Source organism: Brassica rapa, chromosome A06 (genome assembly GCF_000309985.2).
Source record: "Brassica rapa cultivar Chiifu-401-42 chromosome A06, CAAS_Brap_v3.01, whole genome shotgun sequence".
NCBI classification, from domain to species: Eukaryota; Viridiplantae; Streptophyta; class Magnoliopsida; order Brassicales; family Brassicaceae; genus Brassica; species Brassica rapa.
Window position 1 is genome coordinate 5236271 of NC_024800.2, and position 26356 is coordinate 5262626.

Consider the following 26356-nt stretch of genomic DNA (forward strand, 5'->3'; position numbering starts at 1 on the left):
GCTACGCAGTATAAATGAGAACTAACTGGAAATGAGAGATTGTTATAATGATCGATAATCGAATACGTAACGAATAAAAAAGTTGAACCCCTATCTCGTCAGATTAGCATTAAAATATTGAGTGCTCACTCTCGAAGAAATGAGAGTAAAGATGTTAATATACACGTGTGCGTGTAATAAGTAACTTCTTATACAAGTAATAACTAAATACCCTTACATTACGTAATGCTATTCCTAACTGTAAACCTATGTAGTGCTTCCATTATTGTTGTCCACAGTCCATACCTTTTTTAAAAAACTTTAGTTTCTTAAAATTTAATTCCCACGCATCATTACATTCTCCAAAAGGAAAATAAACAAACCTATCCCGTGAGATATGGATCGAAGTCTTTTTTTTTTGTGTATACCTTTTCTTTAATTTTCAAAGTAATATGATCTATTATCTAATGTGTGTTTTAACATATTCTTTCACAATTGGGATCACTATATATAATTTCATCGAGTTCATCACCATAAAATTGAACAGTTACACCTACTTAGTTGACCTATTTTAAACTTATGCTCTTGTAAACTGCGTTTTAAAAGTGTAAGCATTCGCAAATGGGATTTGAAGACAAAAGAATATGTATATATACGATACTTATCGAGACTTTTTGAAACAATTGGGCCTTAGTTATTGATATCAAATCTCAAGGCCTACAATACGGCGGCCCATTGTAAAAACAGTTGGGCCTTAGTTATATAATTAAGCGGGCCGGTTTCAGAAATCCCGAAAGTACCCTTTGCCTTGTAGGATGAGTCAATAGATCTTGACTTAGGGTCAGACTATATATTCTCACCAACCCCAATGCGGAGAGACCTCGAAGTGAACGAACACTCACTAAATTTTAAGGAGGGAAGAGAAGTTAGGTGAAACACCCAAAGCAATGGCCCCTTCACTCGCCGCCGTTAACCGAGATCTCGCCGCCGCATCTCCGGACAACGCTCCGGCGAAAGGACGTGCTTCCGTCTACAGCGAAGTTCAGTCTAGCCGCATCAACAACGCCCTTCCTTTGCCTTCAGTACTCAAAGGAGCCTTCAAAATCGTCGAAGGTCCCGCTAGCTCCGCCGCCGGGAACCCAGGTTAGGGTTTCTCCTTCTGATCTGATGAAACTTTCGCTTACAAGTCTAGATCTTGTTTACAGATCTGTGTTCTATAGACTTTGTAAGAGGGTTTAGTGTTTTTTTTTTTAATATGATTGCAGATGAGATTGCGAAGTTGTTTCCTGGTCTGTATGGACAACCGTCTGTGTCAGTTGTTCCAGATCAGAGTGCAGATTTATCAGGACAGAAGCTGAAGATTGGAGTTGTTTTGTCTGGTGGTCAGGCGCCTGGTGGACACAATGTCATCTCTGGATTGTTCGGTAAGGGTTTAATTTCTATGCCAAGTTAATGTTTTTCTTCACTTTATTAATTTTTTTTTATTTTGGGCTTTTAGATTACTTGCAGGAGCGTGCTAAAGGAAGCACCTTTTACGGGTTCAAGGGTGGTCCAGCTGGCATCATGAAGTGCAAGTACGTCGAGTTGAATGCTGAGTACATTCTTCCTTACAGGAACCAGGTGCTTCCTTGTTACAATCTTTGTTATTTGATTGGGATTCTAGAAATTCAATCATCGTTTTATGTTGATGTGGTTTTAATTCTCATTTTGGTATCAACAGGGTGGGTTTGACATGATCTGCAGTGGAAGAGACAAGATTGAAACGCCTGAGCAGGTGGGATATTTTTTTTATGGGTAGTTTCTTAATTGATTTGTTACTGTTTGTTTCCATAGTTATATGCAGTGGGTAATTGTTTGGCTCATATGTGCAGTTTAAACAAGCTGAAGAAACAGCAAAGAAGCTAGATTTGGATGGATTGGTGGTTATCGGTGGAGATGACTCCAACACCAATGCTTGCCTCCTTGCTGAGAACTTCAGGTAATCCTTGCAGTCTAATCCTCTTTGTCTGTTTTGAACCTTGTGTTTAGTGGTTATCTGATTCAACGTTTGACTTATTTTTACTGGTGTGATTAGGAGTAAGAACTTGAAAACCAGAGTCATTGGGTGCCCCAAGACCATTGATGGTGATTTGAAATGCAAGGAGGTTCCCACCAGTTTTGGGTTTGATACAGCTTGCAAGGTGAACTTCCGTTCTCATTATTTTTGTCTAGATCCGCGTCTTTACTCTAAAATGTTTGCTTTCCACACAGTGATTGGTACATACCTAATCGTAGTAGGCTGTTGATTAGTATGTTGAAGAAAGCCTATTAAAACGTTCTATTGCTTATGCAGATTTACTCTGAAATGATTGGCAATGTCATGATTGATGCAAGGTCAACTGGAAAGTACTATCATTGTAAGTAATTGAATGAACTAACTTCTTATGTTTACATCATTTCTGTTGTGTCCTATTTTCTTACTGATGCCTGCAATGTTGTATCACATTTTTATTACAGTTGTTAGACTTATGGGCCGTGCTGCTTCCCACATCACGCTGGAGTGTGCTTTACAAACTCACCCAAACATAACCATTATTGGAGAGGAGGTATGCTATTGTATTGACTTCAAATTATGCCAGACACTTTTAAATCTAATAGATGATAGAATCATTTTGGTGACACTTTTCCGTTGAAGCAAATAATCTATTTCAATATGGGTTATTGTTTCTGAGAGACCTCCCATGTGCCTCAGTAGATCGGTCTATATTAACTCATGTTTGATCTGGATACACTCTTTTGCAGGTTTCTGCCCAGAAGCAGACTTTGAAGAATGTCACGGACTACATGGTTGATGTTATTTGCAAGCGTGCTGACCTTGGTTACAACTACGGTGTTATTCTGATTCCAGAAGGTTTGATCGATTTTATTCCCGAGGTGTGTTTCCGCCGCAAACACAAACAAGTTACCACTTTTAAGACAATGAATATAATTGTTCTTTTAACTGATGATTACTATTAATTTTTGACTTGTCAGGTTCAGGAGCTGATCGCAGAACTGAATGAAATTCTGGCCAACGAGGTGGTTGATGAAAGTGGACTGTGGAAGAAGAAGCTCACCGAACAATCCCTGAAGCTGTTTGATCTTCTGCCTGAAGCGATTCAGGAACAGCTGATGCTCGAGAGAGACCCACACGGAAATGTCCAGGTAACTGATCATTGTCTTCTCTACTCATATACTACTTTCCCACCTCGCCACTCATAATTTATTTATAATATCATGTTCCTCATCTTGCTAGGTTGCCAAGATTGAGACTGAGAAGATGCTTATTCAAATGGTTGAAACTGAACTGGAGAAAAGAAAGCAAGCTGGTTCATACAAGGGACAGTTCATGGGACAGTCTCATTTCTTCGGGTACTTTGTCTCACATATTTGTTCTTTCAAATGAGCTAATCAAATCGCTATATATAGCTGTGCATAATACATTGCTTATTTGTCAATGTGAAGAACACAATCTCGATTAATTGTTTTCATTGACATGGATACAGGTATGAAGGAAGATGCGGTTTGCCTACAAATTTTGATGCAACCTACTGTTACGCACTTGGTTATGGCGCTGGAGTTCTCCTCAACAGTGGGAAAACCGGACTGATTTCTTCGGTTTGTACTCTTACCATTTTCGATTCAAATCAGTTTTCCCTCTGTTTATCATGTATATGTTGAGTGTTGAACATAACTCTCTTTGATGAACTAGTTTGTGCGTGGAATGAGATGAGTTATTTATTGGCGCAGGTCGGGAACTTGGCTGCTCCAGTGGAAGAATGGACTGTAGGTGGGACTGCTCTCACAGCCTTGATGGATGTTGAGAGGAGGCACGGTATGAACATAACAGGATCAGTGAAGTTTGCTAAGAACCATTCGAAATCAAGATATTGAAAAAACTGAATTGATTATTAACTTGCAGGTAAGTTCAAGCCTGTGATCAAGAAAGCAATGGTGGAACTTGAAGGTGAATCTTTGATCCTTTTTCTCACAGTCCTTGTGCGGCGGTTAAATGGTATATACTAAGTTTTTTTCTTTTTGAATCTGCAGGTGCGCCGTTTAAGAAATTCGCATCGCTGCGTGAGGAGTGGGCTTTGAAGAACCGATACATCAGCCCTGGTTCGTTACATCTTTTATTCTAAACAATGCGTCAATGCATCTTTTGTTTTTGGTGCTCATAGTTCTCTTTGCGGAAATGTTACTGTCTTGCAGGTCCAATCCAATTCACTGGACCTGGTTCGGATGCTCTCAGCCACACTCTACTTCTCGAACTCGGGGCTCAATAATCTCTGAGTAGCCGGCCTTCCTTTCATTCTACTTCTCGATTTTCTGCTTTCCTTGGGATTTCACGTTTGGTCTTTTTTTTTTTAATCTTGAAACCTATGTCTCCATCTTTTACCGTTAAGCTTTCATCACTCTAAATGTTTTTTTTTCTTTTTCTGTTGTGTTCTTGAACATATAATATATAATATGGAGCTTAAATCTAATTCAAAGTTCCAAAGTTGCAGTGCCAATCGTTACTAGATTATGCTAGGTTCTATAAGCTTTTATTAGGAACATCTTTAGCTACTAGATTCAGTAAATGCTCACTTTGTATTATTAGTTTCCAGTGTTCATAGAATACGTATATGCAACCTAAACCCACCTCTTTGTTTCTTAGAAGCTCCCATTGGAGCTTATTGCCTGGTTCATTGCTTGAGAACTTAAGTTATGACGGAAGAGATGACCAAAAAAAATCAAAAGCAGGAAGGGTATAGGGTTGTTTTTGTTAATAGCTAAACTAGAGGGAGAAAACATGAATATAGTTTAAAACATGGGGGACTAAAGTTTTTAAGTTTAGCTGTAAAAAACAAAGGAGGATTGAAACAATAAATAGACCGACTGAAATCCAGACAAATCTCTGTCAGAAGAGAAGCTAAACTCGGCAAAGCTTTCGCGCTCTTATTTATAGCAATTTCGTTCTTCCGTTAGTTTAGTCTCTCTTTCTCTCTCTCCTTTTGTCGATCCAGAGACAAGAGGAGAGAGAGAAAAAGACCAGGGAGGAACTTGTGTGTTTGATCATGGAACATGAGAGACCTGACGTAGAGAGACCTGAGTCACGTGATCTTCTTCTTCCGGTATGCGGAGTTCCACCGCCATATTCCCCGCTTCTCAGCCCGACCCGTTTCTTCCCATTGTCCGGAGAGCCGAGTCCGAGACAAACTATAAAGCGTGGGAAGAAGAACAGATTAATCCGTACTTGGTACGAGCAAAGAACGGCTACAACAGCCATCGGCGTAATCGTCATTTTGGGGGTCTTCTTCCTTGTGAATTGGTTAATGCTCTCTCGTCTTCACGAAGGACGAGTTTGGCTTCGAACAGGGTTCGCTAAGAATACATACCAGATCCCTAAATGGGTTTCTTCTACACAGGTAAAAAATATTATAAGCTTTTCTTGTCTCCCAAGAAAACAGAATAATAGACTGAAAATATCAATGATGTACAACGTTGTTGTTGTGGACCAGAACGTTGAGGTTAGAAGGTTTGGAAAATCAAGGAGAAAACATAATGGAACATATGATAGAATGTTGGGTTTGGCCGCTCAGGCTTTGCTAGAGGTAACGAACGTTTTCTCCAAAATCTAATCCGTAACATTTATTATGTTATGTTATCACTGCTTGTTGTTATTACGTTGTAATGGTATTTGATTGGAGCAGAACAAACGTGAGCCAAAAGAGTTATGGCAGGAGCCAAAGGCTCAAGCTTTGGCTTGGAAGCCATGTGCTGATCAACGCTCTTGGTCTCCTGACGGTAAACACTCTCCCTCTTTTTTTTTTTTTTTTTTTGCTTTAAGACTGGATCAAGCTTGTTTCCTATGGAGTTTTCTTTATTTTTATTTTTTTCTGATTTTTTAGATGGAAAAAATGGATATATTATGGTAACTGCAAACGGAGGGATAAATCAACAAAGAGTTGCTGTAAGTATTCTTCTCCTTTGTCCTTCAAGTTGCCTTTTGAAATTTCTCTATCATCATATCATGAGACCGCGGGATACTTTTCACAGGTATGTAATATCGTTGTTGTAGCTCGTTTGCTCAATGCGTCTCTAGTCATTCCAAAATTCATGTTAAGCGACGTTTGGACAGATGCAAGGTAAATATTGTAAGCTCCTCGTCCTTTCTCCTCTGTCTCTACAACATTTACGAGTCATATTCATGAAGAAACATTACATATGTAATAATGTATTTGACTTTGATACATCATAGTCAGTTCGGAGATATTTATCAAGAGGAACATTTTATCAAATACTTGTCGCCTGATATTCGGATAGTAAAGGAGCTACCAAAAGAGCTTCAATCTTTGGATCTTGAAGCAATCGGCAGCGTTGTGAGTTTACACTTTGGTTCTTTTATGCGGACAATCTCATCTTCCTTCTCTTTTTGTTTTGTTCATGTTTAGCACTTTATATCTTTTAAGGTTACGGATGTGGATGTGATGAAAGAAGCCAAACCAGACTTCTATATGAAACACATTCTCCCTATACTACACAAGAACAAAGTAATCCATTTTGTTGGATTCAGCAACCGCTTGGCCTTTGATCCAATGCCATTTGACTTACAGGTTAGACATTTTTTTTTAATAATTTTTTTTTAGCTCATTTGATCTAAAACTTTTTGGTTGGAAGTAGAGGCTTCGGTGCAGATGTAACTTCCATTCGCTAAACTTCGTCCCGAGAATACAAGAAACAGGAGCGTTGATCGTGAAGAGGTTGCGTAACAGCAGTGGATCTTACCTTGCACCACTTGACGTGCATCTCCTCGGTCCAAAATCCGCTTCTTCTTTAATCTTGGACAACAAGTCTGATCCTCCTGCGCAGAAGAGGGCTTCTTCTTCTTCAAAGTATCTTGCTCTCCATCTACGGTTTGAAATAGACATGGTGGCTCACTCTCTCTGTTACTTCGGAGGAGGTGAAAGGGAACAGAAAGAGTTGGATTCTTATCGCCAAAAACACTTTCCTTCCCTCTCCACTCTAACCAAAACAAAAAAGTTTGTTCTTATTTTATTTTAAACTTGATCATCTTCCTCTTCCTTGTGTTTCAAGTCTAAGCCCTAAATTGCTCTTTTTTTTTTCTTTTTTTTTCAGATTCCCATCTCCAGATGCTTTGAGGACGGAAGGACTTTGCCCATTAACACCAGAAGAAGCCGTGCTAATGCTCGTGGCTCTTGGCTTCAACCGTGAAACTCGAGTCTTTGTAGCTGGTGCACATATATACGGAGGAAATAAAAGGTTAGCTGCGTTAACCAGCTTATACCCTAACCTAGTCACCAAAGAGAAACTACTCTCTCCGTCAGAGTTACAACCTTTCAAGAACTTCTCTTCTCAGGTAATAAAGAAACTAAAATATTCTTTGTCACTGACAAATAATTTGTTTAAAACGTTATTTGTTATGTCTGTAGCTAGCGGCTTTAGATTTCATCGGTTGTGCTGCGGCAAACGCTTTTGCGATGACGGATTCAGGGAGCCAGCTATCGTCTCTCGTATCGGGTTATAGAATATATTATGGAGGTGGGAAGATGCCGACGATTAGACCGAACAAACGGAGACTTTCAGACATATTATTGAAGAACAATACGATAGCGTGGAACGTGTTTGAGAAGAGAGTGAGAAAAGCGATTAGACAGACAAAACATGTCTTCGCTAGACCTACTGGACGCAGTGTTTACCGTTACCCAAGATGTAAAGAATGCATGTGTAATGATCAATAACTTTGATTCTTTTTTTTCTTTTTGGCCGTTCGGTTATATTGAGATGGTTCTTTATGTAACCTCTTAACGAGGGATCCTTTTTTATCCTTTTTTTTCCGGCATTGTAATCCCTTAAAAGTTGACACGTTCGAGTTGAGTTTCTGTCATGAATACATGGTTTTGGTTGTGCGATTGATGAAGATAGTACATGGTTCGACATTCTAGTTTGGTGTGAGCTGGATGATTTTCAGATCTTATCGTCTCACAAAATTTGGCAATTCGTATAGAACTATAACACATGCAGCTTATACGTAACAAACAGATTTTTAGTAGTTAGGGTTTTGAGGTTTCAACAACAAATCTGATATTATCGATGTTTCTGGTGAGTAACACTCCCATATTAACAACAATTAATGAAGAAAATAACCAATATGATATTGTTTTTTTGTTTGTTTGCCATTAGATGAGGAGAGATTTCCATGAACAGCGTCAATTAATATCAACAAATCCAACCGAAAAAAGACAAACCAATAGTCAATAGACATAAACAACCGATCGATTAGCAAAAGAACAATTAAAAAAGATCAAAACCTTTGCACCAAAAAAAAAACTAGATCAAAACCCTAGTTTATAGCCGTAAACTGAATAGGGTATTAGAACATCAAAACCCACCTCTAAGAGCAAGAACAAGATGAAGAACAGAACCACGTTCGACGTTGTAATGTTTGGCGGTTTGGTCATCAGCAAGTTGTTTACCAGTGTAGATGATCCTTTGTTGAAGAGGAGGAATCCCTTCTATTTCTTCAATTCTTTCCTTGATTCTAGCAATTGTGTCCACTGGATCAATCTCAAATCCTATTTCTTTACCTGTCAGAGTCTTCACTTTGATTTCTATCATCTTTATTTTCTTTCCTCAGAGCTCAATTTTTTTCTATCGCTCTCTATATCTGATTCATCCTTGCATTGTGTGTATTATATATATATACATATCCACCGGAGACTTAGTGATTTGGAATAAGCCCACCCACTAGAGGTTTTAGGCTGTAACTGGTAAATCAAGAAAGGAATACATGGAATAAAAAGGGATGGAATAAGATGAATGGAATGCAGTAGAAAAATGGAATGGATTCATTCCATTTGTTCCTTATCAAAATTGTTTTGGAATGTTTTACTTTGTATTTTGATTAGATTTTTTTGGAATTGATGGAATGAGCATTCCATTCCATTCATGTTAAATGGTAAATTTTTTTATGGAATTAATGGAATTGATCATTCCAAAACATTCCATTCCAAAAATGGTCAATCCAGTTGCAGCCTTAACTTTTTGTTTTAGGAATAAGGTCAATTTTTGGAATACATTCTTCCTTTTTTAAGGAAAAGGAAAAACTCAGATAAATCCATAATTTTTATTAATCTGAAACTCAGATACTCTCAGATAAACTCAGATAAAACCAAAACTCTTTTTATTTTGAAATTTTTAATATTTACTTTTTAAAATTTGAAACTCTATCCCAAAACTTTGCCCCTTAACTCTAAACCTTAAATTTAGATTAGTTAATTCTAGAATAAAATATATTTTTTGAGTCTAATAAAATTTATTTTGGTCATTTTTTTCATTGAATGTTATTTTTGTGACAAAAACTATAAAATTGATATCTTAAAAAATTTCTTATTTTACATATTTAATTAGTAGATTTTAGCAGATTAATGTACATCCCAACAATTAACGTTTCAAATACTCATTTGGTGTTTTAGAACCAAATTTTATTAACATACCACCAAAGTTTAATGGTTTAAGTTCCTAAGATAGAAACAAAAATCATAATAATTTTAATTTTTGTAAATCCATCCAAAATTTTGTAACTTGTTCCGATAAATTATTATTCAAGTTTTTAATTAAAAACTAAGAAACTTTATATTACGATAAAAACTTAACCTAAAAAACCTGCAATAAACATACTCTTAGATTCAGGTGTTTGGCTAATTGTCTCTTTACAAAACTATTCTTAATTGGATCAGTGCACTCACGCTCGAACACACGGCGCGTGCCATTCTCCATTGTACTCGTTTGAATCAAAGAGAAGGCCACGTGACACGAACGCGGAGTCCACCATTGCCGCCCCACGGAGCATCCAACGTTTGCCACCCCCACGTGGCAGCTTAGGCAGCTAACTTATTTCTGAATCAAATCTAATGATAATAATTGACTAATCAAATGATAACTACTTGCCATCTACTAATTACTATTCTTACGTCATTACATGGCTATATTCACATTGCATCTATTACATGCATTTAAGATATCTCTAATAGTACACAATAATTGTCTCTATATTTTACTTTATTCTCGTATAAAAAGAATAATAATTAACATATCAAATTCAATCTAGTGGAGATGGGTACCAATATTTTTCTTTCGGAGATTGTAAAAATAAAAAGATGAAAATGGGTATATAGTACGCAATTAATATAAAAAGCATGGGGTTATTTAACGCCTGACAAATACTCTTAAATAAATAGTGAATTTAAAGCAAACCTGAGAAAGACTATATGGAATTCAACTTTGAAGAAAGAGCTTGAGGCAATACGGGGACCAACGTCACGTTATTATATTCATTCACCCCATTGTATAAAGAATATTAAAAAATGAACAAAAAGCTTTTCGGTGTCAAAGGTTTTTTTAAAAACTTTTCTTCTTCCTCTTTCTTCCTCGTCCGTGTTGTTTCAGCGTTTTCCACAGTTAAAAAAACGTCACAACGTCTCTATTTCTAGAGATCTATCTCTCCGGTTTCTCTGTTCTTTGTTTGTGTAATTTTACAAGAGTTTGGAGAATACTTGTCAAGCTTCTGTCGTCGCGGAGTGACAAATAATCCAAAAGAAATCCTTACTCAAGCAATCTGGTTCTCTAGGTTTGTTTCAGCTTTTCTCCTTCAACTGATATATTCCCTATTTCCTATCTTTAATAATCTTGTAGTTAGATTGCTTTTCTAGATTTTTTTTTAGAAGTTGCATGATAAAGGTATTTTCATTCTCTAAAAGAGACGTTACTGTAAAAGAAAATAAAATCTAATAGATCTTGATCCAAGAAGTTTAATTCAGTTCAGTTCTTATATCTAGTAGTTTGTCTTATCATATCTCTGAACTCTTATGTCACTGTTTTATTAGTTCATATATATGTACAGTATATAGATTTTTCTCTTTCGGTATTAGTGAGTATTTAAAGAAATGTTAGACTGAGAAGAAAAAGAGACTTATTAGTTATTAAGGAATGAAACTTAAATGAAGAAATTAAATTCTCTCTTTTTGAATGCTGTGCAAATTTCTTACCATTTTTCCTTTACCAATTTCCTTTTTTTAATACAGATTTTATTGACTTTATCGTTTTATTTTAAATCTTATAAATATAAATTTCCATATAGAACAAAAAATCACAATAGATATGCTGACTAAAAACACAATATATTATATATATTATTAGGGATGAATATTTTGTGGGTAAAGTCTTTCAATTCAAAGGGTTTTGATAGATTTTTGGCCGGAATATTTATGCAGGTGAAAGAACTCGAATTTCAAAGCAGAGTTTTAGATTTGGTAGATTAAGCGAAGAGATAAAGAGATGGCAACACTAGGAGATATTGGAGTAGCCGCAACGATCAACATAATCACTGCCATCATCTTCCTGTTGGCGTTTGCAATTTTGAGGATCCAACCTTTTAACGACAGAGTTTATTTTCCCAAATGGTATCTCAAAGGTATAAGAAGCAGCCCGTTGCATTCAGGTGCTCTTGTCAGCAAGTTTGTCAATGTAAACTTAGGCTCCTACCTACGTTTCTTGAACTGGATGCCCGCTGCTCTGAAGATGCCCGAGCCTGAGCTTATTGATCATGCCGGCTTGGATTCTGCCGTCTACTTGAGGATTTACTTGATAGGGTATTAATTGTTTTTGAACCTCTTCTTGCTTTTGCATTGCATCATCTATAAAATTATTTCTCTGTTTTTTCAGGCTTAAAATTTTTGTACCGATAGCATTACTTGCATGGTCGATTCTTGTACCTGTTAATTGGACAAGCGACGGGCTGCAACTAGCGAAGCTACGTAACGTAACATCTAGTGATATTGATAAGTTATCAATCTCTAATATCGAACGTGGATCAGAGAGGTTTTGGACTCATCTCGTGATGGCTTATGCCTTCACATTCTGGACTTGCTTTGTTCTAATGAAAGAGTATGAGAAAGTAGCTTCAATGCGTTTATCCTTTCTCCAGTCCGAGCAAAGGCGTCCTGATCAATTCACGGTAAAGCTACTTACTACATGATCAGTTTTTGCCTCCTGATGTAACACTGCTCTGAACCGGTTTTGCTTTCACAGGTTTTGGTAAGGAATGTACCATCGGATCCAGATGAGTCCATTAGTGAGAGTGTGGAGCATTACTTCCTTGTTAACCATCCAGACCATTATCTTACACATCAGGTTATTGTAGCTTAATTCTCAGAAAGAATCAGTCTTCTTGACCCTTTTTTCTTTTCTTTTTTTAAATCCTTGTAACTTGATTGTCCAGGTTGTGTACAATGCAAACGATTTGGCGGATTTAGTAGAGAAGAAGAGGAGCACACAGAACTGGCTTGACTATTACCAGTTAAAATATACAAGGAACCAGGATCAAAGACCAATGATAAAGGTAATTTCAAGACTCACACAAACTTGAATAAGCTAGATTTTGAGGGCTATAGACGATTTAGTAAATGTTTCAATAAATATTTATTTTTAACATAAATTTAGGGGTTTATATCTATGTATTTTTTTTCAAAAATTTTGTGGGACTATAGATTAATGCTTCACTGGTCTATGCCCAAGACCGGCATGAAGCTTGCAGTTGTCTCTAATCTGTTTTTATGCTGACTTCTGTGGGAATCCAGACAGGCTTTCTCGGGCTGTGGGGAGAGAAAGTTGACGCCATCGATCATTACATAGCTGAGATCGAGAAACTAAACGACCAAGTAAGTGTTACTGTCTTCTCACTATTTTCTACAACCTTGGAATTAACTGAAAAAACTGATTTTATCTTTTTTAGATATTGGAGGAAAGGAAGAAGGTAAAGAAAGATGACAAGAGCGTAATGCCAGCAGCTTTTGTCTCGTTTAAAACACGTTGGGGTGCTGCGGTTTGTGCACAGACACAACAGTCTAGAAACCCGACCGAATGGTTAACTGAATGGGCTCCCGAGGCACGTGAGGTGTTTTGGTCAAACCTAGCGATTCCTTATGTCTCTTTAACAGTGAGAAGACTTATAATGCACGTTGCCTTCTTCTTCCTCACTTTCTTCTTCATGATCCCAATAGCCTTTGTTCAGTCCTTAGCTAGTATCGAAGGCATAGAGAAATCTGCTCCTTTCCTCAAACCCATCATAGAGAAGTAAGTACATAGGCCAGTGAAACATTTGGCTTATAACTCCCAATTTTTTTTTAAAAAATTACATAGACATATACCTTCAAATTTATTTACTATTTTCTTATTAAAACTTTTACTAAATCGTCTACAAACTCGAAAATCTCATGGCTGCCCTGAGTTATGTATGTATGAATGAGATGTTGAGTTTGTTATGTTTTTTTGGCAGGGATCTTATTAAATCAGTTATCCAAGGCTTTCTTCCTGGTATAGTGTTGAAGCTCTTTATAATATTTCTGCCAAGCATTTTGATGGTCATGTCCAAGTTCGAAGGTTTTGTATCGCTATCATCTTTAGAGAGAAGAGCTGCTTTTCGATATTACATCTTCAACCTTGTCAATGTCTTCCTCGGTAGCATTATCACCGGTTCTGCTTTTGAACAGCTTGATTCTTTCCTTAAACAATCCGCAAACCAGTAAGTCTTCTCTTCTCCTTTTCTCTCTGTTATAGATCTTTGGTGCTTATGTTTTATTCTTCGTTCTTGTCAGGATCCCTAGGACGGTTGGAGTAGCCATACCGATAAAGGCAACGTTCTTTATCACATATATAATGGTGGATGGTTGGGCGGGAGTAGCAGGGGAGATTCTGAGGCTGAAACCTTTAATCTTTTTCCATGTAAAGAACTTCTTCTTGGTGAAAACTGAAAAGGATAGAGAAGAAGCTATGAACCCTGGACAGATCAACTTCCATGCAACGGAGCCTAGGATTCAACTCTACTTCCTCCTCGGTCTTGTCTATGCCCCGGTCACTCCTGTTCTACTCCCTTTCATTATAATCTTCTTCGCGTTGGCTTACCTCGTCTTTCGTCATCAGGTATAATACTCAAAAACAAGACTGTTTCATTCTTTATAACATTTTCAAGATTGATTGATCACACAAGTTGTTCGGTTTGTCAGATCATAAATGTGTACAATCAAGAATACGAAAGCGCGGGTAGGTTCTGGCCTGATGTTCATGGACGTATAATATCGGCCTTGATCATCTCACAAGTTCTTTTACTAGGACTAATGAGCACTAAAGGAGCTGCTCAGTCCACTCCTTTCCTCATAGCCTTACCGGTTCTCACCTTTTTCTTTCACCGGTTCTGCAAAGGCCGGTACGAACCGGCATTTCTCCGCCACCCCTTGCAGGTCAGTAAAATTCAAACCGAAGATTTGTCACCGGTTTAGTTTAAGTATGTGTTGTTGATCTCATATGGCTTGGCTTTAACAGGAAGCTATGATCAAAGATACATTGGAACAAGCCAGAGAACCGAACTTTAACTTGAAACCTTATCTTAAGAAGGCATATATACATCCGGTTTTTAAAGACGATGAGTATGAAGATGTTCGGTCTGAGGTTTCCGGTTATTACCTCGGAGATACGGACGAAGAATGTGTTACTGTGCCGACCAAACGTCAGTCTCGGATAACGACGCCGGCTGCTAGTCATGCTAGCGGCGGTTCTATGCGTTCACCATCGTAGGGATAATCTGAACTGAACCAGTGAAATTTTACTTAACCGGGTTGGTTTTGTACGGTATATAAAGAAACGGAATCAACCATGTCAGAGATCTCTTTGTTTATTCACTCAAAATTTTGTATATGGTTACAATTTATTTTGGTTTGACTTGTTGGGTTGCTTTTCCAGCATTAAGAAAAATAAAAACGTTGCCTAAAAGTAAAACACAGTTAAATTCATTGGAGCATCTCAAAAAAAAAACTTTATAACTTTAAATATATAGTTTTCTTATCTCCAAAATAAATTCTAATACTTCAAATTTGAAGTTCTAAAACGAGTAAAACTTCATTTTTGAAATTTCATAGTCAAAACTTCAAATTTGAAGTTTCATTCTTGTTTATCATTTTAATCTTCAAAAGTTTTATATTTCATAAATATTTCAAAACTAGTTTTTATAAATTTATATTTTACACATAAAATATGAAGTTTCACCACTCAAAACTGTAATATTTTTATTTGCATTTTAGTCTTTATAATTATAAATAACATTAATACTTCTTAAATATTTTTGTTTATCATTTTAATCCTTAAAATATTTTAACTTAGTTTTTATAAATTTATTTTATACACATAAAATTAAACAAAAAATTTAAAATAAAATTTATAATATTTTTAAACTAGAATTAAACAACAAAAATGTTGTATTGTGCTTGTACTTTAATATTTAATTATGTATTTATAATTTTATATTTTAGAGTAAGATTTTATTAATTAATATTGATGCAATATTTTCATATGTGTTTGTTCTTTATTAAAAAATTATGAATTTATATTAACTATGACATATATAAGGACTATATTGCAAAATACAAATAATTTTAAGGTTTAGCTTGAAATTTTATTTTTGGAAAAGAACATCTTCAAACTTCAAATATAAAATTTCAGAAACTTTAAAATAGAGAGTGTTTTTGGAGATGCTCTAAGAACCATAAAACCGGAGAAGACAAACTTGAGGTGGTTTGTTATCAGTGTTCTTACTTAATATTGCTGCTGACTGGTTTTTCACTCACTCTTTAGTTCCTTTCTTGTCTCATGCAAAATAGATAAAGAAGATGGTGATCTACGCCGTCGAACAATTCTTGAAAGAGCTGAAAGCATTATTGCCAGATTTTTAAGCTAAATGCTTAAACTTTTTTGTTGTGGCATACAGTATTGTTCCTAGACGTATTTAGCAGGAAGCAGCCGACTTTTTGTAGATTGTAAAATCATGGCGCGATTGTAGTTGGCTACTTGACTTTAGTATGCTGCTGTGAAATTGATTCTCTAATTACCTTTTTGAACATTTCTAAGTTGGGAGCCACTCACGTTTTTTGGCATATGAAAATTGAATTACGTATTTTGCATTGTTTTGTAATAGCATTATTACTAATTTTGAATACTTGGAAGACTATGATACTGCGAGATCACAATCCCATCATAGTTGTTAGCTGTTGGTGAAAGATATATGGAACATCACAATGACTATTTTAATATCAAATATTGTCTCCGTTTCTTTTCGAATGATAGTTTCAAAGATATTTTGTTTCAGAATAACAATGATTAACTGTTTTTGGTTATTTTTTGTTGTACCTGAGTGGTTTTAGTAAAAGTAAAAAGAAAAATATTTAATTTGTGTGTTTATATTAAAACATCGTATAAAAAACAAAGGGGTAAGTTTTAAGTAATCTATTTTTCTTCGATTTTGTGTTTATTTTTTTTTGGTCAATGTAAGCGTGAGAACGTATCAGCAGAGATCCTAATGATCAAGACTGCGATTATTAATCCACTTATTTTCCAACTTTTCCTAAGGACTAATGGAGTCAATGGATGAATTGAAACTTAGGGTGTCATGGCTATATAGCCATATAGGTATTTTTTTTTTTTGGGTAAAATATAGGTATTTGTTTTGGTAGGAAAATATATTTGTTGACTTTTATTTCTTAAGAGAATATATTTGTTTTGAACGAGTTTATCTATCCAAAGACCAAGAGTCAAACCCTGCATATACTCGAGTGCTCTTATAACAGTTTTAAAGTTAGGTTATGTCAACTTTGAGCAGCGATTCATGTCCCATATGTTACAGGCTTACAGCTGTTGATAGATATAGTAATGATATTTTGTGAATTTTGTTAATAACACGTTCTTGACGTGTTTATCTTTGTGACTTATAAATATGTACTGTCGCATAACTAATCGCTAAATTATACCACGGTTTGTCCTTGATCTATTATTCAATCAATCAATCGTATAATTTTACTGAGAACCAGTCGTTTTAACGTTTGTAATATATATCTCCAAACATGTTATAGTATCTTTTATAGTTTCAGGGCTGATGTGCCCTTTAACTAATTAAATTAAAATTGTAACGTTCATAACTGGTAGGCAAGTAATTAAAGGGTCTATAAGCTATTCAAGATGCTAAAAGACGCTGGTAAGCCAACATCTGAACGTATTTAACTAACTATTGTTGTTATACATAACCAATAAGTAAGCTCTCCAAGATGCTAAATTATCTGATTGGTTGTCATAAAAAGTATAAAAATTCACTACCATACGCGATCGAGACGTGCTGGTTGCCTTTTTTCTGTCAAGCTAGTGGGGACAAAATCTCCAAAATAACTCAGATGTCTCGCTACCAGAAAAAAAAAAAAAGAACTCGGACATTACCAGAGGTGGAGGTAGTAAAGGAGAAGTGGGGTCAGCTGACCCTACTAATTTTTAAAATATATTTATTTTTCTTAAGAAAAAAATTATTGACCCTATTAAAATATAAAATTTGACCCCACAAAAAAAATATAATCTCTCTAAAATAGTTACAAACATTAAAAACTAAAGTTATAATTTATAGTTTTTACTGGTTTATAAATTATATTTTTGAAAAAAATAATTCTGACTCCAGTATAAAAGATTTCTGGCTCCCCACTGACATTACATTGTTCGATTCTTTTGGTAAACTTTTTTGTCTGTTATAAATTAATTTGTGTTAACGATGATGAAGTTGTCCATACAATGGATTGTGCGGCGATTAGTTTAGGGTCCCCCCTCCAAAAAAATCAGTGAACCTAAAATAAAATTATATTTCCCTAGACTCTTTCCAAACGATCAAATAAATTTCACGTGTTCCACTTTTGTTCTGCCTAATTTACAAAATTATTGATTTTATTTTTTCTACGCGAGCCTAACTCGTTCATTCTTCTGAAATCTCAACCCTTCGAAATTGACCACTCCACTAAAAAGAGTATACAAAAAGTCAAATATTTTTCTTAGAAGACCTAATTTTTCAAACACTTCTTCGTTGACCTGTGGCATCACTCCCTCGTGTATAAATAGCATTCCCGTCCTTTGTTACTCTTCATCCAAATACATTCATACACATACAAACACACGCAACACACATTCCCATACAAAAAATTGTTTGCAATTTCTCTTCTTTAAATTCTAGCAAGGCGATAAAAGAATGAATACATTCAAGATATCCCATTTCGTTTTGGTGATCCTAATGGTTTTAGCCATTGGTATAACACTTAGTGAACCGCTAAGGGCACCATTAATGGAGGAGCTTAGAGGGGGAGCTTAGCCAAAATATTAATAAAATAATAGGTGGGACACACAGAAAAATTAAGCGTTGGTGCTTCTTCTGCCTAATTAGACGTCGCTGCTTGGCTTTTTCGCGGGCCCCACTGACACGTGGCGGCTCGCGATTGGTTCGTTTTAATTTTTTTTTTAATTTAGAAAAAAAAAACCAAAAAAAAAAAAAATTAAACACCCCAGTTGGGGTGCCAGGGTTAAAGATGGTCTAAGGGTTGAGGCGAACCACCGAGACAGATATGGTCGGTTGATAGCCTCTACACGGGGGAGAAAAGGTTGGAGCCGTACAAGTGCAGCAATGACATGTGACAAAAGCCCCCGAGTATGTCGTCTCAAAGGAAGTTCAGGCCGTGCTTGCTGTCGTAAGAGGTGTGTGGACTTGAGGACCAACAAATTGAACTGTGGAAGATGTGGGAAAAGCTGTCAATACTCGGAGATTTGTTGCAACGGGTATTGTGTAAACCCAATGTTTAATAAGAGACATTGTGGAGGTTGCTTTAAGAAGTGCAACAAAGGGAGATCGTGTGCCTATGGAATGTGTAAACCCAATGTTTAATAATAGTCATTTCAAAACAAATATAATTAGAAATGCAATAGTCTTACACAATAATAATCTGTATATTTATTATTTTTACATAGACTTGAAGGTTTTAGTAATTATACTTTGTTCTTAAAATCCGACATTATCGTATTCCCGTTTTACTCTATGATTTTAAACCGACATCTAAGAATGTGAATGTACATATTTTGGCGGAAGTTGACTTTTCTGCCTATAAAAAACGATAATAGTGCCATTTGTTAATTGCCGTCTCAGATAGTATTATTCTATATATATTACTTGTTTTCAGTCGTATTCAAATAAAAGAGCATTATATTAAACAAGTTGAAGTATAAATAGCAAAGTCAAAACCAACCCATCGTCATCTCAAGCTCGTGCAATCACGTCTACCTATAACTAAGAGCATCGACCGAAGAAGTACTTCTTTAACAATTTAAATTCATGGGGTAAGTTTCATTTCACTAGTCGGCCCTACTATCCGTGTGTCCCACCTTCTCATCTTTCATAAACTACATAAAAATTCATATACTTAAATGCAAATTAATGATTGTACATTGTCTAGCTCATACCTATGTCGTGTATATATATATTTGCTCACACATAGTTCAAATCAAGCCTCTCCATCTTCAAGCAAAAATGGCTTCTCTTTTGTTAACAGTTTCACTTCTCTTTGCAGCTCTCTCTTATCCTCTTGTAGAGGCTGCTTATTATAGTAATAGTTATTACACCACCCCAAAACCATTACTAAACCCAATCGATTCTTGCTGGCGTAGAAACCCTAACTGGGCATCTAACCGCCGCGCTCTAGCCGATTGCGCGGTTGGGTTCGGTAAAGCCGCAATAGGGGGCAAATACGGGTCAGTCTACGTGGTTACAAACCCATCGGACAACCCTGAAAACCCTAGACCCGGAACCCTACGGCACGCCGTGATTCAATCTAAACCGCTATGGATCACATTCGCACGTGACATGGTCATAGTGTTGCAAAACGAGCTCATCATGAACAGCTACAAGACTATCGACGGAAGAGGAGCCAAGGTGGAAATCGCATACGGGGCATGCATAACGGTCCAACATGTGAACCATATCATTATACATGGGATAAGTATCCATGATTGTAAACCGGGTAAGTCGGGTCGGGTGCGCAGCAGTCCGACCCATATTGGAAGTAGGAAAGGATCGGACGGTGACGCAATCGCCATATTTGATTCTTCACATATTTGGATCGATCATTGCTTCTTTTCTCGGTGTCAAGATGGTTTGATCGATGTGCTTCATGCTTCGACGGCCGTCACTATTTCTAATAATTACTTCACACAGCACGATAAAGTAAGCATCTAAATTTTACATTGTAATTTAATAGCGAGTACATATTCTGAATACTGATGTTATTTTCCATGTGATAATGAAGGTGATGTTGCTCGGGCATAATGACAATAATGTGGAAGATAGGATTATGCGAGTTACAATTGCATTCAACCATTTTGGACCGGGTCTCATTGAGAGAATGCCTAGGTATACATTATATACACGTTATCAATGTCTTACCAGAATAAAATCTTGAAATTGCTGACATGTATATGGGGTTGATGACGTGACAGAGTAAGGCTAGGGTATGCGCATGTAGCTAACAATAGATACGAGAAGTGGCAAATGTATGCAATCGGAGGAAGTGCTAATCCAACTATCTTCAGCGAAGGCAACTACTTCGTTGCTTCTGATGACCTTAGCAAAAAACAGGTAATTAAAAGTTAAGAAGATATGTATGTAACTATGTATAATTTATATCGAAATTTTGAATTCTACAACTAAAACACACACACACACACATATATATATATATATATATATATAAATGAAGAAAAAAACGATTAATAAAATGAAGAAAAAAACGATTAATAATTACGGTTAGAATATCCCACAATAACATGAAATCAATAGCGTATTTATAAAATATATTAAGATGTATATATTCATTATCAATTGATTTTAAGATGGAAGAGCTTGTTATTTGAAACTGGTGTCGTGATGCATGTGTGTAGGTGACAAAGAGAATAGAAAGCGGATATGATTCGAAAAGGTGGAAATGGAGAACATCAAAAGACGTTTTCAAGAACGGAGCTTACTTCGTGCAGTCTGGATACGGAACCGTCACGCCGTTGTACGGAAGAGCAGAGTGGTTTCCGGTGTCCCACGGCTCTCTCGTCCCTTCTCTCACTTCCTCCGCCGGCCCTCTCCGTTGCTACTCCGGCAGGACTTGCTGATTATTTATAATATTCATAAACATGTTTTGTTTTTGTGTTTTTTCTTTCAACATCGAGGCGGAATTCCTGTATCTGAGGTGTATTATGTGAATTCTTCTTACCCGGGACGGAATTCAAATTTATGGAGGATCGATTTTTTTTTTTAAAGTTTTTCTTTTTGAAGTTTGTTTTTATAAAGACTTGTATAATTCAGTAATGTATCTTTTAATCCAAAACTTGAGTTGCATAATTATAAAATTTGAAGTTTATAATGTGAAGAGTGTAAATATATGATGGGTATGATGATATTTTTTATACGAAACGACAATAAACAGAACTGTTAGATTCAAGTTTATTATGGCTTCCAATTTAAAACTAATTGGTAATAAGTGGATTGGCCATAACCATTTATATAGTAGTAAATTAATTTTTATATTTTCGATGTGGGATGTTTTTTTTATCAATATCCTTCCTCACGCTCAGACATCTAGGTCTGAAACGTGGACAATGTGGGAATAACATTCACAAAGGGTCCAACATCGGTATAGTAGTAGTACTTGTAGTCAAATGATCTTATCGCTCTAATACCATGTTAGAATCGGGTTAATTATGGACTTTCAACTTAAAGCCAATTGATAATGAGTGGATCGGTCATAACCCTTTATATAGTAGTAGATTAATTCTTATATTTTCGATATGAGATGTTTCTCATCAATAAGAACTTTAAAGAAATTGATATATAGTACTCCCATAAGAAAAGTGATGATGTCGACAAAAAAAAGAAAGAAAAGTGATGACAATGCTATTCTCAAAAAGTATTATTGTTTTAAAAATATTACTACTAGCTCATTCTTTCCTAAAAAAAAAATATTACTACTCATTCTCAGTCGTATTTAAATAGAGGCGCCGTATATTAACCAAAATCAAAAAAAAAAAAAGTCAAGAATTAACAGACAAATTCAATAACATCATTGGCGCCATGTTGTATGCTTCCGCCGATACAATGCATGTCAAAATGCAGTGTCTTTTGTGTACCAAGCTCATTAATCATAGACTATTAATTGACTATGTTTTAAAATGACTAACAATCACTAATTTTTCTCTAAACTTAAATGCATTCTTACAAAATAAATGATTACGTAGATTCAAAACTGTACACATAAGGGAGTTGCAACGTATATATAGGAGAATTGGCAAAAAAAAAACTCATATATAGGAATAGAGCATAATTACAGTGATTACTTACCGATTTTAACTACAGAGATAAATGTGATTGAGCATTTACAGGAGTCATATATGGGACTTGATCAATGGAAGATTACAAGTTTCCCCTAGCAGTAGATTCTCTAGCTGACCAGAACTATATGTCGTGTGTATATATTCCCGTTTCCCACACAGACAATTTAACTCAAACAAAATAGTATGGCTTCTTTCTTCTTAATAGTTTCACTTCTCTTTGCACTATTCTTCTCTCCTCTTGTTGAGTCACAAAATCCAATCGATTCTTGCTGGCGTACAAACCCTAACTGGGAATCAAACCGTCCTGATCTAGCCGGTTGCGCGGTGGGATTCGGAAAATACGCGTCTGGGGGCAAAGACGGGTCGATCTATGTGGTCACAAGCTCAGAAGACGACCCTGAAAACCCTATCCCTGGAACCCTACGACATGCCGTGATCCAGACCGAGCCGCTATGGATCACATTCGAACGTGACATGGGCATAGTGTTGAAAAACGAGCTCATCATGAACAGCAACAAGACCATTGACGGAAGAGGAGCAAAAGTGGAAATCGCGCACGGACCATGCATCACGATCCAACACGTGAGCCATGTCATTATACATGGTATAAGTATCCACCACTGCAAACCGGGTAAATCGGGTTTGGTACGGAGCACTCCGACTCATATTGGTAGACGGGGAGGATCGGACGGTGATGCAATCTCCGTGTTCAATTCGTCAAATGTTTGGATCGATCATTGTTACTTTTCCCAGTCTGAAGATGGATTGATCGATGTGGTACTTGGTTCGACTGCCGTCACTATTTCTAATAGTTACTTCACTCAGCATGATAAAGTAAGTATATCTATATACATTAAGTTGTAACTTATTAAAACATTGAATATTAATTATACTTTTGATATTTATGAAGGTGATGTTGCTTGGCAATCACGACAACATTGTCGTAGATGAGAATATGAAAGTTACAATTGCATTCAACCACTTTGGACCGGGTCTCATCGAGAGAATTCCTAGGTATATAAATATATTTTACTAACTAAAATTTAACTTAATGAACATTAGAAAATGCTGACATGAATATACAACTAATGATGTGGTAGGGTGAGGAGAGGGTTTGCGCATGTAGCAAACAATAGATACAATAAATGGCTAAAGTATGCGCTTGGAGGAAGTGCCGATCCAACCATTTTTAGTGAAGGCAACTACTTTCTTGCTCCTGATGACCCTAGCAAAAAACAGGTTTCGTCGTTTTATATTTATTAATATATAATATATATATTATTATTAAACATATGGATTAATGTATTCGTTATCAATTGTTTTTGAGTCAAGAAAACTCCCTTAATATAAAGGTGTTGTACATATATGAAGGTGACAAAGAGACTAGAGAGTGGAAATGATCGTAGCTGGAAATGGATTTCTTCAAAAGACGTTTTCTTGAACGGAGCTTACTTTGAGCCGTCTATCAACGGAAAAGTCACGCAGGTGTACGAAGGAGAAGAGGAGTTTCCGGTGTACGATGGCTCTCTCGTCCCTAATCTTACTTCTGCCGCAGGTCCTCTGAGTTGCTACTCCGGCAGGATCTGCTGATTAATTTATCTTATTCGTTAATGTGTTTTGCGGTTTCTTTTTTTTTACGTCGGGACAACATTCAAATTATATTGGAAGATTTCTAGATCTGTTTTACGACATGGAAGCATCCAGTGTTTACCCTTTCCTTGCCTTTTTCAAACTTGCTAGCGTATACACATGAATTAAAAGGACGGTCTGAAATCTGAACAAATCTATACATACTTTTAATTTAGTTGGAAAATATATAATTTAGAACTTTAGTTTGGTTTGAAAAACTTACATATATAATCATGTTAAAACGCGTCAAAAATACAAAATTCCTTTATCCCAAACTTGTAGTATACACATAATCAAAAGATGAAAAGGAAAAGACAAAAGGAAACGAAACAGAAGAAAAGAAAAGTGTGCTCGTGCTTTTGCCTATTCTTTTTAAAAACATGTTTTCATGCTTTTAGAAAATTCTGTTCTCGTTGCTTTGAACTCCACAAGTGACCGGAGCTTTGGCTCTCACTTTTCTCAAGTACCAAAATACTCCACCTCCAACGCCAATCGCTCCGGCCGCTGAAACCGCCGTCACCGTTCCTGAAAGAGACAAGTTGATCAGATCATATCAAGTTAAATAAGTATATATATCAAATTCAGAAACAAATTCATATGGTAACTATAGCAATCTTTATTAATTACCCGCGACTGCTCCAATGTGTTTATGCTTTACGAGGACAGGATCTGCGAAAAATATTAAGAGATTAAATATATATAATAGTAACGTCATGTGATTCAAAATACATAACATTAATAGTTGACATGAATATATCACATGTTAGAAAATGATTTTTAATAATATTATAACGGAAAAAATAGTATTTGTCAGTAAGAAATACAATAGAATTGTGAAGGAGAGAATTTACCATTACAATGGGTAGTGACATTTCCTTGTTTGCAAAGACACAAAAAATTCTGCGTCCTCCTATCAAATCCACAAACCCCACCACCTTTAGTGGTATCTTGGCAAAGAAGGCACTTCGTAGTCACCGGGAACTCAAAATCAACCCTAATCCCGTACTCTGGAAACTGATCATACGGTGCATTCCCAGCCCCCGTACTCCTCCAATACACACTTGTATATGTCGCGCAGTTCTGTAGCATCAGCCTAAGAGACTGAGTTGCTTTCGGGTAGTAAGAGCAACAAGAAACCCTAGAACCTAAAGCTGATCCACACTCGGGCAAATGTCTGCACAGGTAGCTCGAGCTATCGCATGACGAGTCGCACCTATCCGGAAACCTCTCGCAGAAGAGCGGTTTTGGCTCGACGATCACTTTCTCTGAATCGCAGTTGAAGAACAAGTAGTCGTTTTGAGGGGAGACAGTGAAGTGTGTGCTTGAATCTATGCTGAAAGATCTCGTGGGTCGAAAGTTATCTCGATCTTGACAGTTCCACATGAAGGGATCAGATACAAGAAGGTGAGGATCGGAGTAGCTTATGGACTTAACAGGGTATTTACCGGATGGTGTTCTAAGTTCAAGCTTGGTGTTGTTGTCGGAGCAAATGAGCATGTGTCTGTAGTAAGGGCTGCCACAACCATCGTCGATGCCAAAGGGATAGTTTATTGGAATGTCGCCGCAAGAAGATCTACAGAGATGTGATTGGGATGATATTATTGATGGTTGAAGAATGATGCTCATGAAAATGGCGAGTAAGATAGAGTAGGAGTGAAGTGGAGACATTATTTAGAATTATGTTTTTTTGTTTCATTTGAGTTTTGGGCAGATCTTAATTAAGGTATTATAATTTGGTGGTGTGAAGTGCTGAGTAAGCTTGGAATGTCTTGCTAAGGAGTTTAAGAATCCACCTTGTCATGTGCTTTTTCAATAGTTTTATATATTCGTTATAAAGAAATAAAAAGAACATCACATGAATGTGAATAAATATAAGAATCACATTAGTTCGCATGATTATGTTGGGCGGCTAGAAAGCAGTTCGCAGTTGATAATTTGATATTATCACATTCCTAAGTCCACTTATTATTCGGAATTATCTTCTTTTTGTATTTTTTTTTTTTTGTAACACCACTTAATTTCATTCATTCAACCTTGTTCTGATACAATACAAGAGGGAATATTACATCCTCTTTGCAAGAAAGCATAAAGTACAGAGATATATAAAACTAAATCAGATAAATCTTCCGAAGAAGGTGACAGCGAATTCAAAACAAAGCTTGAATGCGTCAAAAAAGCCTTCCCGACAAAGTCGGACAGCTGGAGAATAGTCACACAAGGCGACGTTGAGAGACAGCCCTCACCAACGAGAACAATCAAATTATTCTCGATTGCATCTTCAGGTCCCGTACAGACCGCTCCACAAGATAACAAACCGGTGAGTAAACTAAAGCCTCGGTAATAAAACCGAGAAGACATCTCCTTTCATAGAGAGGAGGCATGGTTGCAAAGTACTCTTCTCGGTAGAGGAAGAGGTTGAAACCGTAAGCAAACACGGTGTATCCACCGAAAT

The 26356-nt window shown here is 36.4% G+C and overlaps 8 protein-coding genes across 8 annotated transcripts; 6 read left to right on the forward strand and 2 right to left on the reverse strand.

The window, feature by feature from the left end:
• Positions 1–841: 841 nt before the first annotated feature.
• Positions 842–4431, forward strand: LOC103872038 (pyrophosphate--fructose 6-phosphate 1-phosphotransferase subunit beta 1). Its single transcript, XM_009150375.3, has 16 exons — positions 842–1122; positions 1245–1403; positions 1478–1599; positions 1700–1753; positions 1851–1957; positions 2054–2159; positions 2312–2375; positions 2476–2564; positions 2761–2892; positions 2992–3162; positions 3254–3369; positions 3504–3615; positions 3748–3832; positions 3920–3964; positions 4048–4116; positions 4210–4431. The coding sequence occupies exons 1-16, from the start codon at positions 927–929 to the stop codon at positions 4281–4283; spliced, it is 1701 nt and encodes a 566-aa protein (XP_009148623.2). The 5' UTR covers positions 842–926; the 3' UTR covers positions 4284–4431.
• A 1-nt stretch (position 4432) lies between these two features.
• LOC103872039 (O-fucosyltransferase 2) lies at positions 4433–7915 on the forward strand. The gene is made up of 10 exons (XM_009150376.3): positions 4433–5408; positions 5502–5594; positions 5694–5787; positions 5892–5953; positions 6040–6128; positions 6242–6362; positions 6453–6596; positions 6664–7022; positions 7120–7360; positions 7434–7915. Exons 1-10 carry the CDS (start codon positions 5058–5060, stop codon positions 7740–7742), a joined length of 1863 nt encoding a protein of 620 aa, XP_009148624.2. The 5' UTR covers positions 4433–5057; the 3' UTR covers positions 7743–7915.
• LOC103872040 (NEDD8-like protein RUB3) lies at positions 7752–10086 on the reverse strand. Its single transcript, XM_033273052.1, has one exon. It carries the CDS (start codon positions 8617–8619, stop codon positions 8383–8385), a length of 237 nt encoding a protein of 78 aa, XP_033128943.1. The 5' UTR covers positions 8620–10086; the 3' UTR covers positions 7752–8382.
• A 303-nt stretch (positions 10087–10389) lies between these two features.
• LOC103872041 (CSC1-like protein At1g11960) lies at positions 10390–14836 on the forward strand. Its single transcript, XM_009150378.3, has 11 exons — positions 10390–10630; positions 11274–11651; positions 11725–12016; positions 12091–12192; positions 12281–12400; positions 12639–12719; positions 12794–13134; positions 13337–13582; positions 13656–13980; positions 14064–14297; positions 14380–14836. Exons 2-11 carry the CDS (start codon positions 11338–11340, stop codon positions 14629–14631), a joined length of 2307 nt encoding a protein of 768 aa, XP_009148626.1. The 5' UTR covers positions 10390–10630; positions 11274–11337; the 3' UTR covers positions 14632–14836.
• Positions 14837–18229: 3393 nt separating this feature from the next.
• Positions 18230–21974, forward strand: LOC103872042 (putative pectate lyase 2). The gene is made up of 4 exons (XM_009150379.2): positions 18230–20122; positions 20205–20308; positions 20395–20533; positions 20836–21974. Exons 1-4 carry the CDS (start codon positions 19337–19339, stop codon positions 21055–21057), a joined length of 1251 nt encoding a protein of 416 aa, XP_009148627.2. The 5' UTR covers positions 18230–19336; the 3' UTR covers positions 21058–21974.
• A 426-nt stretch (positions 21975–22400) lies between these two features.
• Positions 22401–24224, forward strand: LOC117125973 (putative pectate lyase 2). The gene has a single exon (XM_033273050.1). The coding sequence runs from the start codon at positions 22459–22461 to the stop codon at positions 23137–23139; it is 681 nt and encodes a 226-aa protein (XP_033128941.1). The 5' UTR covers positions 22401–22458; the 3' UTR covers positions 23140–24224.
• Positions 23189–23865, forward strand: LOC103872043 (putative pectate lyase 2). The gene is made up of 3 exons (XM_033272860.1): positions 23189–23289; positions 23376–23514; positions 23647–23865. The coding sequence occupies exons 1-3, from the start codon at positions 23189–23191 to the stop codon at positions 23863–23865; spliced, it is 459 nt and encodes a 152-aa protein (XP_033128751.1).
• LOC103848130 lies at positions 24114–25825 on the reverse strand. The gene is made up of 3 exons (XM_009125100.3): positions 24756–25825; positions 24532–24573; positions 24114–24429 (listed from the first exon to the last, which is right to left on the reverse strand). The coding sequence occupies exons 1-3, from the start codon at positions 25570–25572 to the stop codon at positions 24299–24301; spliced, it is 990 nt and encodes a 329-aa protein (XP_009123348.1). The 5' UTR covers positions 25573–25825; the 3' UTR covers positions 24114–24298.
• Positions 25826–26356: the final 531 nt, after the last annotated feature.